Source organism: Orcinus orca, chromosome 1 (assembly GCF_937001465.1).
Source record: "Orcinus orca chromosome 1, mOrcOrc1.1, whole genome shotgun sequence".
Lineage (NCBI taxonomy): Eukaryota > Metazoa > Chordata > Mammalia > Artiodactyla > Delphinidae > Orcinus > Orcinus orca.
Window position 1 is genome coordinate 51314205 of NC_064559.1, and position 12804 is coordinate 51327008.

Below are 12804 nucleotides of genomic sequence, written 5' to 3' on the forward strand. Positions count from 1 at the left end.
AGGCAGCAAATAAATACATAATCCCCTAATAGACAAAACTATGTACAAGTCCTTTGCTATGGTCTATGACTGCATTTATTAACACTTGAACTTCATTAACACTTTGGTGTTAATTAAGAAGAAAAAGGTTAACCATTTACTTTTGTAAATAAATTATTTTCAGTAAAGTAGTCCTAAACACATTTCTACATCACAGAGTACCAATATTACATATAGTATCAATCTGTGGTGGATTAAAAGGCAAAGAGGGTAAAATGACTTTGAATTCTATTCAAATTTTTGTTGGCTAGTAAGACTGGGTTGATAGATAAAAGAATAGACAACCAACCACTTACTTAGCACTAATGGTTGCTTATCAAAAGCTGTGAAGTCGGGACCTGAAACAGAGAACAGAGATAAGGTCATAGAAAATAAAGAATGGAAATAAAAACAATGAAGATGTTGCATAAACATTTTACTTGTTTACTACTGACACCAAAAACAAAAACAATCAAACCTTTCTTTCATCAGTCCCAAACATATACAATATATATGTATTTTCCCTTTTCTAAACTTCAAAATGTTCAGGAATTGGATAATAAGAAGCCAGCTTTAAGAGCAACACCATCAAAATAAAAGCTAAATGTACTGAATGCTTACCAGGTACCAAGTATAATTTTATCAACTCTCACACTTTATGTGGTAGATACTATTATTCCTATTTTACAAATAAGTAAACTGAAATTGATAATTTTCTCCAAGATTACATATGTAAAAGGTAGTAGGACTGAGATATAAACCCAGGCAGTTCATATATAACGGTATATACTATATAAGCAAATTTGTGAACACTGCAAAGCAGTTATGCAGTGCAAGATGCTACTTCATGTTTTGGGATGGTATTTAAGGACAACTATAAAATGATACAATGGGATAATTAGAAAATGTTATTACAAACAATTATAACATGGTAAATTTGCAAATCTGCCCTGAAGAAACAAGTTACTTCTAGCTACTGATACAAGTACCAATATAAATTTATGTTCGACTTATTTTCTGACTAAAAATGCAGTATGTGCTGGCTGTAACAGAAATACACCATTCTAGAAATGCATAACCTAAAAATTCATTAATATCTATTAAGTGCCTATTACGTGCAAAACATTGTAGGAAAACCGTGGTGAATAAGACAGATAGATGTATATTCCAGATTTGTTTTCAGTCTACACTAACAAAGAACTTTTTAAAAAACTAGACACACTTTTTTGTATTGTCTTTCACTGACTCTGTGAAGTAACTTTTTAAAAACACCTTTGCTTTAGGGCTGCATCTTAGAATCAGTGATATGACACAGTTTAACTGGATGGTTTTCTTTCTCAGTAATACATAAAAGCAATGGCATTTTAGATTCAAGGAAATATATACCTAATTGTATACAAACAACTCATTTTCCATAACTGAAAAGTATACCATTGCATAAGTATAGCATAATTAATATAGGGACACATTTCAGAGCTTCCAAAGATCAAAGATTTAGAATAACAAAGCGCAAACATATAAGATAATCCAGAGAGTAATTTTCCATAAATGACTGATTTTTGTTTCACCTGCTTTTGTTTGTCTCAGTTTTAATTCCAAACCCAGAACCTACTAAAAACTAAAAAAAAAAATATATATATATATACACACATATATAAAGTGGAATTCTATGAACACAGTGATTAGAAAACAGATTTCCAAAGACTTTTTCTTTAAAAATAGTCTCATATTTTTAAAATGGTATTGTGGAAGGAAAAAAAAGTTCTTGAAGATTTTACATTCCAGGATATTTCTGGTTGACTAATAATTAATTTGAATTCTGGGACTTGATTTAAAAATGGAAAAAGAAAAAACAGTGTAATTTCTGCTTAACCTAAGAGATACATATCCATTGTAGATAATCTGCAAACTATAGAAAAAAAGTAAACGAAAAATGTCAACAATTCTACCATCCTGAACAAACACTGTTAGCATTTTAGCATACTACTTCCCATTCTTTTCATGTGTGTTACATTTTCTCAATATTTTATTATGAAAATTTTCAAAGCTGTAAGCTGGGCTGTAAGACTTTTATATACACACCAACTAACTTACCATTAACTTTTTACTTTACCTGATTTACCACTTATTTATTCATCCTTCCAAACTTTCGCAACACAGTTTAAATCATACCATATAAGTAGGTTCAAACTACTACAATCAACAAATTTATATTGCAGATGAGGACATTCAACAAATCAAAGAAGGCAGTAGTTTTTTTTTTTTTTTTTACCCGGTACGCGGGCCTCTCACTGTTGTGGCCTCTCCCGTTGCGGAGCACAGGCTCCGGACACGCAGGCTCAGTGGCCATGGCTCACAGGCCCAGCCGCTCCGCAGCATGTGGGATCTTCCCAGACCGGGGCACAAACCCGTGTCCCCTGCATCGGCAGGCGGACTCTCAGCCTCTGCGCCACCAGGGAAGCCCTTTGTTTTTTTTTTAATTCAAAATCAAGGTTGGGTACAGAGGTGATTAACTCAAGAAGCAAATTCAAGATGCAAGATGAGGGTTTTTTTAGCATTCACTATACCTCTTTTTCAACATTTTACATTAAACTGCAAAAGAAGATCTTCAAAAATAAGAATAGCATTTGACCACACCCACAGGTAGACTTTTAAGAGTAAAAATCATGGTTTTACTTACTTTGTGATGACTGCCAAAATGATTCTGGATATTGACTTGATGATCTGGTGGTTTGGTCTAAAAACAAAAAAGAAATATAGTATACTATAAAGCATATTTAACTTTCTAAGTGCACATTTAACCAGAGAATGATGAATAATCAAAAGAGCAAGAATATTCAGATAAACCCCAGGGAATTCAACACTTGAATGTATAATTTATTTTAAAAAATAGTTTCTAAAGGGTCAAGTTATGTCTAAAAAATTAATTATCTGTCTTTTCTTTTTAAAGAGAAAAAAAGATATAGGGCATGGCATGAGGCAAAGAAGATAATGAAACCTTTGAGCTGGGGAAAATCTTGAAAGTTTAGAATAATGGATCTTCATTACTATACATTTTGTCTTAAATTCTTCTTGCAAGTGGTCGATATGTTATGTATTTTAGCCTTCCCTTCTTAAAAATCTTAATTTTTTTTCATTTAAAAGTGGAATTTATAACAAAGTATGTCTAAAAGCAGTCAGACTGCTATCTTGGAGGCAAAAGCATTTGACACAACCAGGTGGTGGTTAAGTATTTTTGTTGGTGTACTCCTCTAAAAAAATTTTGAGCATCTATCTCCAAAATATATTTTTAATATTATATACAAGCATTACTAAAATAATATATTAACTAATGTGTTGTATATATTATAAAACAAACTAAAATAGACATTTTAAATGGATGAAATAAAAGATGTATATAACTAAATTCTAATATTTTCCTCCTGCACTCCAGTGGACCTTCTAGTACCTCTTCGGTAATAACTGGCCCAGAAGACAATCTAGAAAGATCAGTATTCTTCTGAATATGCCTCACATCTTTGTTCTTTAGCTAGAGTTTTCTTCTGTATGGGGTATGCATGCTTCAATAAGAATTTATTAGAATTCAAAAGGGATCACAGAGCCTGGGGTTTATGTAGCATCAAAGAGCCACACTGGTAGCAATGGCATCAAGCTACTGGCTATATGATTCATGACTTAATTAGTCTCTAATTTTTAGAGCTGTATGTATGCATATATGAAAACTAACAACAGCACTCAATTTGAGTGTTTACTATGTGCTAGGTACTCTCTAAGTAATTAAACCTCACAACAACCCAGATGAGGGAATTGAGGAACAGAGAAGTTAAGCAACTGCCTGAAGGCACAAACCTAGTAGTGGAAGAGTGAAACCCAGTGAAACTCCAGAGCCCAAGATCTTAACCACTAGGCTACAGTGTTGCATATCTCCTTTGGGATTTCTGTATCAAGAAAGAATGGTGAGGGACTTCCCTGGTGGTCCAGTGGTTAAGACTCTGAGCTCCCAATGCAGGGGGCCCGGGCTCGATCCCTGGTCAGGGAACTAGATCCCGCATGCTGCAACTAAAGATCCCACATGCGGCAATAAAGATCCTGTGTACCGCAACTAAGACCTGGCATAACCAAATAAATAAATAAATATTAAAAAAAAAACAAAGAAAGAATGGGGAAAAATGAGGAAGGGTGGGAAATATGTAGAATAAATGCCCATAAACCAGCTTCTGAGCTTATTTTTAAAATGGAATGATTTAGTAAAACATAGGAATTACAGAAATTCTCAAAAGGTGGTGAGGGGTAAGTAGAGACTTACTCTATAATGGAACTAAAATATAAAATTATTTATTATTTCCACTGTTTACAAATTTAATCAGCACCCTCATAAGTCTCAAGTTGGTATTTTTTTTCTCTTCAGTCAGTTCTTTCCTTGAATAAACTTAAACATCAATTCACAGGAACAATCAGAAATTGTTATTGCTAACTGGATGTGAATTTGAACAAATCAGAGATAAAAGGAGTAATCTAAGTTTATTAAAACTTCCTAAAAGCTAACTAATACTCCTGATAGTGTAGTGAGTCAATGCCAGTGTGATCAGTTTCTCTATAAACATTTTTTTTTAATTTTTAATTTAATTTTTAATTATTTATTTTTGGTTGCATTGGGTCTTCGTTGCTGCACGTGGGCTTTCTCTAGTTGCGGCGAGCGGGGGCTACTCTGTGTTGTGGTGCACAGGTTTCTCACTGCAGTGGCTTCTCTTGTTGCAGAGCATGGGCTCTAGGTGCGCGGGCTTCAGTAGTTGTGGCATGTGGGCTCAGTAGTTGTGGCTCGCGGGCTTAGTTGCTCTGCGGCATGTGGGATCTTCCCGGAGCAGGGCTCAAACCAGTGTCCCCTGCATTGGCAGGCAGATTCTTAACCACTGCGCCACCAGGGAAGTCTCTCTATTAAATTTTTTAAAAAATCACAAATAACTCTTCTTTTGAGCACAAAAATATCTTATGTTCCATAAACAACAAAGCAAGGTAAAAGTGATTTGTTTGTTTAGATATTACATTACTAATCAGATGTATACATGGAATCAGTAATTTTAAAAAATGTTTAAAAGCACACAACTTTTTAAAAAGTAGTTTTAATAAATACTTTAAAAAAGCAAATTCACAGAATACCTTTATACTTTAACTAAAAATACAGCTCCTAAGATAAGAGTCATATGTACATAAAGCAATGTTACCTCCAGACTCAACAGAATCCCCGGATCTGACCTTAACAACCGTAACATCACTGTCAGAGCTGTCTTGATCATTTTCCTCCGTTTCCCCTAAAAAGAAATAAAAATATACTAGTATAGTCTTTATTCTAAGGCTCTAAAGATCTGGATTAAAAAATAAAAACAAGTAATTCAACATTAAAATGAAGCCTTTTAAATAATCGGATATAGAATTGCTATTTATTATGCTTACTATCCTGAGTCACAAAGGTCTAAATAAGCTAAAATTGAGCTCATTTATTTTATTTTCTCTGAGGTAAATAATTATATCCGAAACAAATATTCAATAAGATTATATTCTGAGGCTTTAATGTAGAGTTGAAAAGTAAACAAATGAACATTAAATAGAAGAAAAGTTTTAACTTATGGGGAGGAAAAGTACATATAGTTAGTGTATAAATTCAGACAAGATTAGTATATGCATGCATATGTGTTTGCATATATGTGTGTGTGTTTGCAAACAGGGTGTGTGGATACATACACCCGTACACAAACATTTCTGTATGCAGGTGACTAATCTCAGATTATGGTGAACTTAAAAATGGACTAAATTTTACCGTACTACTCAAACATAGACTAGTTGTAAGAATTTGAAAACTGATTATTTGAATACCATAATCAAAGGCCAGCACATGCCAGAAACAGAAAATATTAGCTTTGCTTAAATTAACTCAAACAGACAAAAGATGCTTAAAATGCACAGGAAGGGGGCTTCCCTGGTGGCGCAGTGGTTGAGAGTCCGCCTGCCAATGCAGGGAACATGGGTTCGTGCCCCGGTCTAGGAAGATCCCACATGTCGAGGAACGGCTGGGCCTGTGAGCCATGAGTCGCTGAGCCTGCGGGTCCGGAGCCTGTGCTCCACAACGGGAGAGGCCACAACAGTGAGAGGCCCTCGTACCAAAAAAAAAAAAAAAAAAAAAAAAATGCACAGAAAGGCTACCATTCTATCCTATTTTACCTTCCATTTAACAGTTCAGATAATCATGAATTTTTTTTTCCAAAAAGACACTATTTTCTGCTCTCTCTCTTAAGTACTTAGCAAAATTGCTTCTAATCTTAACAAAAAGATTTAGAATATATTGCATGATATTTTAAGAGAAAATACCTTCTTCTGAGAAATTGATCTTCTGTTGGACACTGGTGGCTTCTAGAAGAGAGAAGCATACATGCTGTATGTAACATCATAAGCCAAAGCTCAGGAATAAATAAGAGCATTTAATTTAGGGAAGTGAACATTACATCACACCAATTAAACTTTTTTTGTTAAATTATAAAAAAAAGAATCAATTAATTCCCTTTACATTATTTCAGGAATAAGTCTGCTACAAACTAGAATCAGAAAGAGTTTACTGTTCCTTCACCCAGAGGTCTGTTTGTATTATAAAATGTAACCTTTGTTTGCAGAAAACATGAAACTCCATGTTGATAAATACAGTCCCTATAGGTTTACTGTATTCTTATTCTCATATCTGCTACATTCCCTATACTCTTTTGAAAAGCCAACCACACCAGTAGAGTTGAAAAACCAGTTCTTTAATGAATCAGTGCATCCAAAGAGGATGTAAGAAAGGTAAAGAAACTCTCCTAGTTCCAGCAGGTCCACATACACCACTATTTCTAAGAGCCAGAGAATCTGGACAAAGATAAACGAGCAAAATGTGTCAAACAAATGCAGTATTTTTACATCGGCTATTCTGACTTTTATTTTTGTATTTTTGGCTGTGCCCCGCAGCTTATGGTATCTTAGTTCCCCGACCAGGGATTGAACCCAGACCCTTGGCAGTGGAAGCGCAGAGTCCTAACCACTGGACCGCCAGGGAATTCTGTGATTTTTTTTTTTTTAATAAAGGAAGATATACCCAAATGCAAGCATTGCACAATTGGGCTAAAATACTGCTGAATGATCATATGAGAAGTAGTATGTTCCACAAAGCTGAAAACTTGTGTTTGCTTTCAGATTTTCTTCTATTGATTTTAACCCCCATTTGCTTTACAAAAGAAAAAAAAAACTGTACTGTAGAAAGCAACTACCAAAACATTATATGGTGAATTTGGAAATACTTTTTAAAAATCAGTTTAATTAGATGATATAATACTAGTCAAACTACTCTTAATAGTGGCAAGTGCAAATCAGTATTTCCCAACATTTCTGCTATAAAACTAATTAACCCTGAGAAAATTGCTAGTAATACTATGCTACTCTTTCCTTAGAAAGACTGTCTTTTCAGTTTATCTTTTTCCTCCAAGCAGAAAAATGGAAAGTCAAACTTGTCTTAGTGCTATTCCCTTAAAATTTGTTAATATTTCCATTCACATAAAAAGGTATGGTTCCCTTTTTGAAGTTTTGTTTTCTAAGTGCATAAGTATTACAGTATTTCTTTTTTGGACAGCTGTTTTGCTTTATTCATTTATACAACTATTCACATAGCATGCAAAAAAATTTTTTCTTAAGAGTCAATGGTCATGTCTTAGTTATTATTTTAATAATAGTAAGTCCTTAATATTTTCATGTTGCTAGTTAGTTTTCAAAAAACTTCATGTCTGTTTTCTGATTCCCATAATGTCATAAGGGAATACTATCATAGAGGTAAGGCTCAAAGATACTAAGTGACTTGTCTAAGGGTGTCAGGACTAACAAGTGACAAAAAAGGACTTGAATACAGACTCTTCTGATTCCTAGTCTACTACCCTTCTACCACTGCATCAGTTTTGTTCATAATGGCACATAGTAAGCACTCAGTAATTTGTTTAAATTTATTTTTAAATTCATTTTTAAAATTCATTTTTAAAAGCAGTTTAAGATTCATGAAACTGAGGGGGAGAGAGATTTCCCATATGCTCCCTGTGCCCAGACATGCATAGTCTTCCCCATTACCAACATTCCTATCAGAGTGATACATTTGTCACAACTGATGAACCTATACAGACACATCGTAATCACCCAAAGACCATAATTTACATAACAGCTCAATCTTGATGTTGTACCTTCTATGGGTTTAGACAAATGTATAATGACATGTATCCACTATTATGATATCAGAGTATTTTCACTGTCCTAGAAATCTTCTGTGCTCTACCTATATTCATTGCTCCCCCAACTCCCACCCCCACCCCAAACCCTTGGCAATCACTGATCTTTTCATTGTCTCAAGAGTTTTGCCTTTTCCAGGATATCATATAATTGGAATCATACAGTATGTAGCCTCTTCAGATTGGCTTCTTTCACTTAGTAAGATTCACTTAAGGTTCCTCCATGTCTCTTCATGGCTTGATAGCTCTTAACACAATAATATCCCATTGTCTGGATGTTTATTTATCCACTCACCCATGGAAGGACATCTTGGTTGTTTCCAAGTTTTGGCAATTATGAATAAAGCTGCCATATGTGTGTGTAGGTTTGTGTGTGGACATAAGTTTTCAACCCTTTTGGGTAAATATCAAGGAATGTGATTGCTGGACTGTATGGTAAGAGTATGTTTAGTTTTGTAAGAAACTGTAAAACAAACTTCAAAGTGGTTGGACCATCTTACGTTCCCAACAGCAATGAATAGGATTTCCTGTTGCTTCACATCCACATAAGCATTTGGTGTTGTTAGTGTAGGTATGTAGTGGTATCTCGTTTTCAATTGCATTTCCCTGATGACATAAAATGTAGAGCAACTTTTCAAACGTTTATTTGCCACCTGTATATCTTCTTTGGTGAGGTGTCTATTACGGACTTCAACCCATTTTTAAATCAAGTTGTTTTCTTATTGTTGAGTTTTAAGAGTTCTTTGTATATTTTGGATAATAGTCCTTTCTCAAATAAGTCATTTGCAAATATTTGCTCACAATCTGTGGCTTGCCTTCTCATTCCCTTGACATTGTCTTTTGCTGAGCAGAAGTTATAATTCTAACAAAGTTCGGCTTATCAGTTATTTCTTTCATGGATAATGCCTTTGGTTTATACCTAAAAAGGCATCACCATACCCAAGGTCATCTAGATTTTTCTCCTATGTAATCTTCTAGGAGTTTTATAGTTTTGTGTTTACATTTAGGTCTATGATCTATTTTGAGTTAATTTTTGTGAAAGGTGTTAAGGTCTGTGTTCAGATTTTTTTTTTTTTTTTTTGCATGTGAATGTCCAGTTGTCCCAGTACCATTTGTTGAAAAGACTCTCTGTTCCATTGTACTGCCTTTGCTCCTTTGTCAAAGATCAGTTGACTATATGTGGGTCTACTTACGGGCTCTTTATTCTGTTCCAATGATCTACTTGTCTATTCTTTTTTTATTATTATTATTTTTTATTTTTTTTGCGGTACGCAGGCCTCTCACCGCTGTGGCCTCTCCTGTTGCGGAGCACAGGCTCCGGACGCGCAGGCTCAGCGGCCATGGCTCACGGGCTCAGCCGCTCCACGGCATGTGGGATCTTCCTGGACCGGGGAACGAACCCGCGTCCCCTGCATCGGCAGGCGGACTCTCAACCACTGCGCCACCAGGGAAGCCCCTTGTCTATTCTTTTGACAATACCACATTGTCTCAATTACTGTAGCTTTAGGTTTAGTTTAGCTTGAGGCTGAGTACTGTCCTACTTTATTCTTCCAATATTGAGTTAGCTATTCCTGGTCTTTTGTTTCTCCATACAAACTTTAGGACTAATTTGTTGATATCTATGAATTAACTTGCTGGGATTTTGACTGGTGTTGCACTGAATCTACAGATTAAGTTGGGAAGAAATGACACCTTGACAATATTGAATCCTCCTATCCATAAACATGGAATATCTCCCCATTTATTTAGCAGTTCTTTGATTTCATTCATCAAAGTTTTGTAGTTTTTTTCATATAGACCTTGTACATGTTTTGTTAGATTTATATCTAAGTATTACATGTTGGGGTATGCTAATGGTAATTATATTGTGTTTTTATTTTCAAGTATCTCTTGTTCACTACTGGTATATAAGACAGTGCTTGACTTTTGTATATTAACCTTGTATCCTACAACTTTGCATAACTGCATAAGTTCCAGAAGGTTTTTTTTGTCCATTCTCTTGGATTTTCTACGTAGACAATCATGTCATCTATGAATAAAGACAGTTTTATTTCTTCCTTCCCAATCTGTATACCTTTTATTTCCTTTGTCTTATTGCATTAGCTAGAACTTCCAGCACAATATTGAAAACTGGTGAGCAAGGACATCCTTGCCTTGTACCTGATGTTAGTACAAAAGCTTCCAGTTTCTTACCATTATTACACGTTAGCTGTAGTTTCTGTAGACAGTCTTTATCAAGCTGACAAAGTTTATCTCTATTCCTAACTGAGGATTTTTATAATGAATGGGTGTTGGACTCTATCAAATGTTGTTTTCTGCATCTATTGATATGATCATATGATTTTTCCTTAGTCTGTTGATGTGTTGGATTATATGAATTGATTTTCAAATGTTAAACCAGCCTTGCACACCTGAGATAAATCCTATTTGGTTGTAGTGTATTAATTCTTTTCGTACTTTTAAAATTTTGATTTACTAACATTTTGTTGAAGGTTTTTGCATCTGTGTTCATGAGAAATATTTTTTAAACATCTTTAAAAAAATTTAAGTAACATTGATCTGTAAGTTTCATGTGTACAGCATTTTATTTCTACTTCTATATACCCTACAATGTGCTCACAACCACAGACTTATTTTCTGGGACTTCCCTGGTGGCGCAGTGGTTAAGAACCCGCCTGCCAATGCAGGGGACACGGGTTCGATCCCTGCTCCGGGAAGATCCCACATGCAGTGGAGCAACTAAGCCCGTGTGCCACAACTACTGAGCCTGTGCTCTAGAGCCCGTGAGCCACAACTACTGAGCCTGTGTGCCACAAGTACTGAAGCCCATGCACCACAATGAAGAGTAGCCCCCACTTGCTGCAACTAGAGAAAGCTCGTGCACAGCAACGAAGACCCAATGCAGCCAAACATAGATAATAAACAAATAAATTTATTAAAAAAAAACTTATTTTCCATCCATCATGCAGTTGATCCCCTCTACCCATTTTCCCTTCCCCACCGCCCCTTTCCCTCAGATAACCACTACTTTGTTCTATCTACATGTTTGTTTTTGTTTGGTATGTTCACTTATTTTTAAATGTTTATTAGTTTTTTTACATTCCCCATATGAATGAAATCATATGTATGTCTTCCTCTGTCTGACTTAGCTCACTTAGCATAATGCCCTCAAGGTCCATCCACACTGTCACAAATAGCAAAATTTCATCTTTTTTTATGGCTGGGTAGTATTCCATTTTATACATACACCACATCTTTATCCATTCAACTGTTCATGGGCACTTGGGTTGTTTCTGTACCTTGGCTACTGTAAATAATGCTGTGATGATTATGGGGGAGGGTGGTGGTGCAGATATCTCTTCAGATTAGTATCTTCAAATTCTTTGGGTAAATGCCGAGAAGTAGGATAGCTGGATCATATGGTAGTTCTATTCTTAACTTTCTGAGGAATCTCTAGTCTTCCATAGTGACTGTACCAACTTACATTCCTAACAACAATGTATGAGGGTGTCCCTTTTCTCCATATCCTTGCCAACACTTGTTATTTCTTGCCTTTTTGAGAATTCTAACAGGTGTGAGGTGATATCTCACTGTGGTTTTGATTTGCATTTCCCTAATAATCAGTGATGTTGAACATTTTTTCATGTGCCAGTTAGCCATCTGTATGTCTTCTTAGGAAAAATGTCTATTCAGCTCCTATGCACAATTTTTTTTTTTTTTTTTTTTTGCGGTATGTGGGCCTCTCACTGTTGTGGCCTCTCCCGTTGTGGAGCACAGGCTCCAGATGCACAGGCTCACCGGCCATGGCTCACGGGCCCAGCCTCTCCGCGGCATGTGGGATCTTCCCGGACCGGGGCACGAACCCGTGTCCCCTGCATCGGTAGGCGGACCCTCAACCACTGCGCCACCAGAGAAGCCCCTATGCCCAATTTTTAATCAGGTTGTTTGGGGTTTTTTGTTTTTGAGTTGTATGAGTTCTTCATATATTTTGTATATTAACCCCATATTTGATATGTCATTTGCAAATACTTTCTCCCATTCAGTAGGTTGTCTTTTCATTCTATTGATGGTTTCCTTTGCTGCAGAAGCTTTTTAGCTTGATATAATCTCACTTGTTAAATTTTGCTTGTGTTTCCCCTGCATGAGGAGATGTATCTAGGAAGATACTGCGAAGACTGATGTCACAGAGTATATTGTCTCTGCTTCTTCTAGAAGTGTACGCTTTCATCTTATATTCAAATATTTAGTCCATTTTGAGTTAGTTTTTGTGTATGGTTTGGTCTAGTTTCATTTTTCTGCATTTGGCTGTCTAGTTTTCCCAATACCATTAATTGAAGAGACTATCCTTTTCCCATTTTATGTTCATTGCTCCTTTGTCATAAATTAATATCCATATGTGTGTGGGCTTATTTCTGGGTTCTCAACTGTGTTCCATTGATCTATGTATGTTTTCCTGCCATAGCAACCATGCTGTTTCTATGTCTTTGTAGTATAGTTT

The 12804-nt window shown here is 35.6% G+C and overlaps 1 protein-coding gene across 13 annotated transcripts in view; it reads right to left on the bottom strand.

Annotated features, from left to right (window-relative positions):
- The window catches only part of TOR1AIP1 (torsin 1A interacting protein 1), a 52076-nt gene that overhangs the window by 11654 nt on the left and 27618 nt on the right, over positions 1-12804 (bottom strand). For 10 of the 13 annotated variants that reach the window (XM_049700391.1, XM_033428188.2, XM_049700413.1 and 7 more), the window contains 4 exons: positions 6382-6423; positions 5241-5327; positions 2699-2755; positions 336-377 (listed from right to left, as the gene is read on the bottom strand). In XM_049700391.1, coding sequence (XP_049556348.1) covers positions 336-377; positions 2699-2755; positions 5241-5327; positions 6382-6423 — 228 coding nt within the window. The remainder of the gene's footprint in view (positions 1-335; positions 378-2698; positions 2756-5240; positions 5328-6381; positions 6424-12804) is intronic. The other 3 variants (XM_033428191.2, XM_033428195.2, XM_033428190.2) reach the window with 2 other exon arrangements.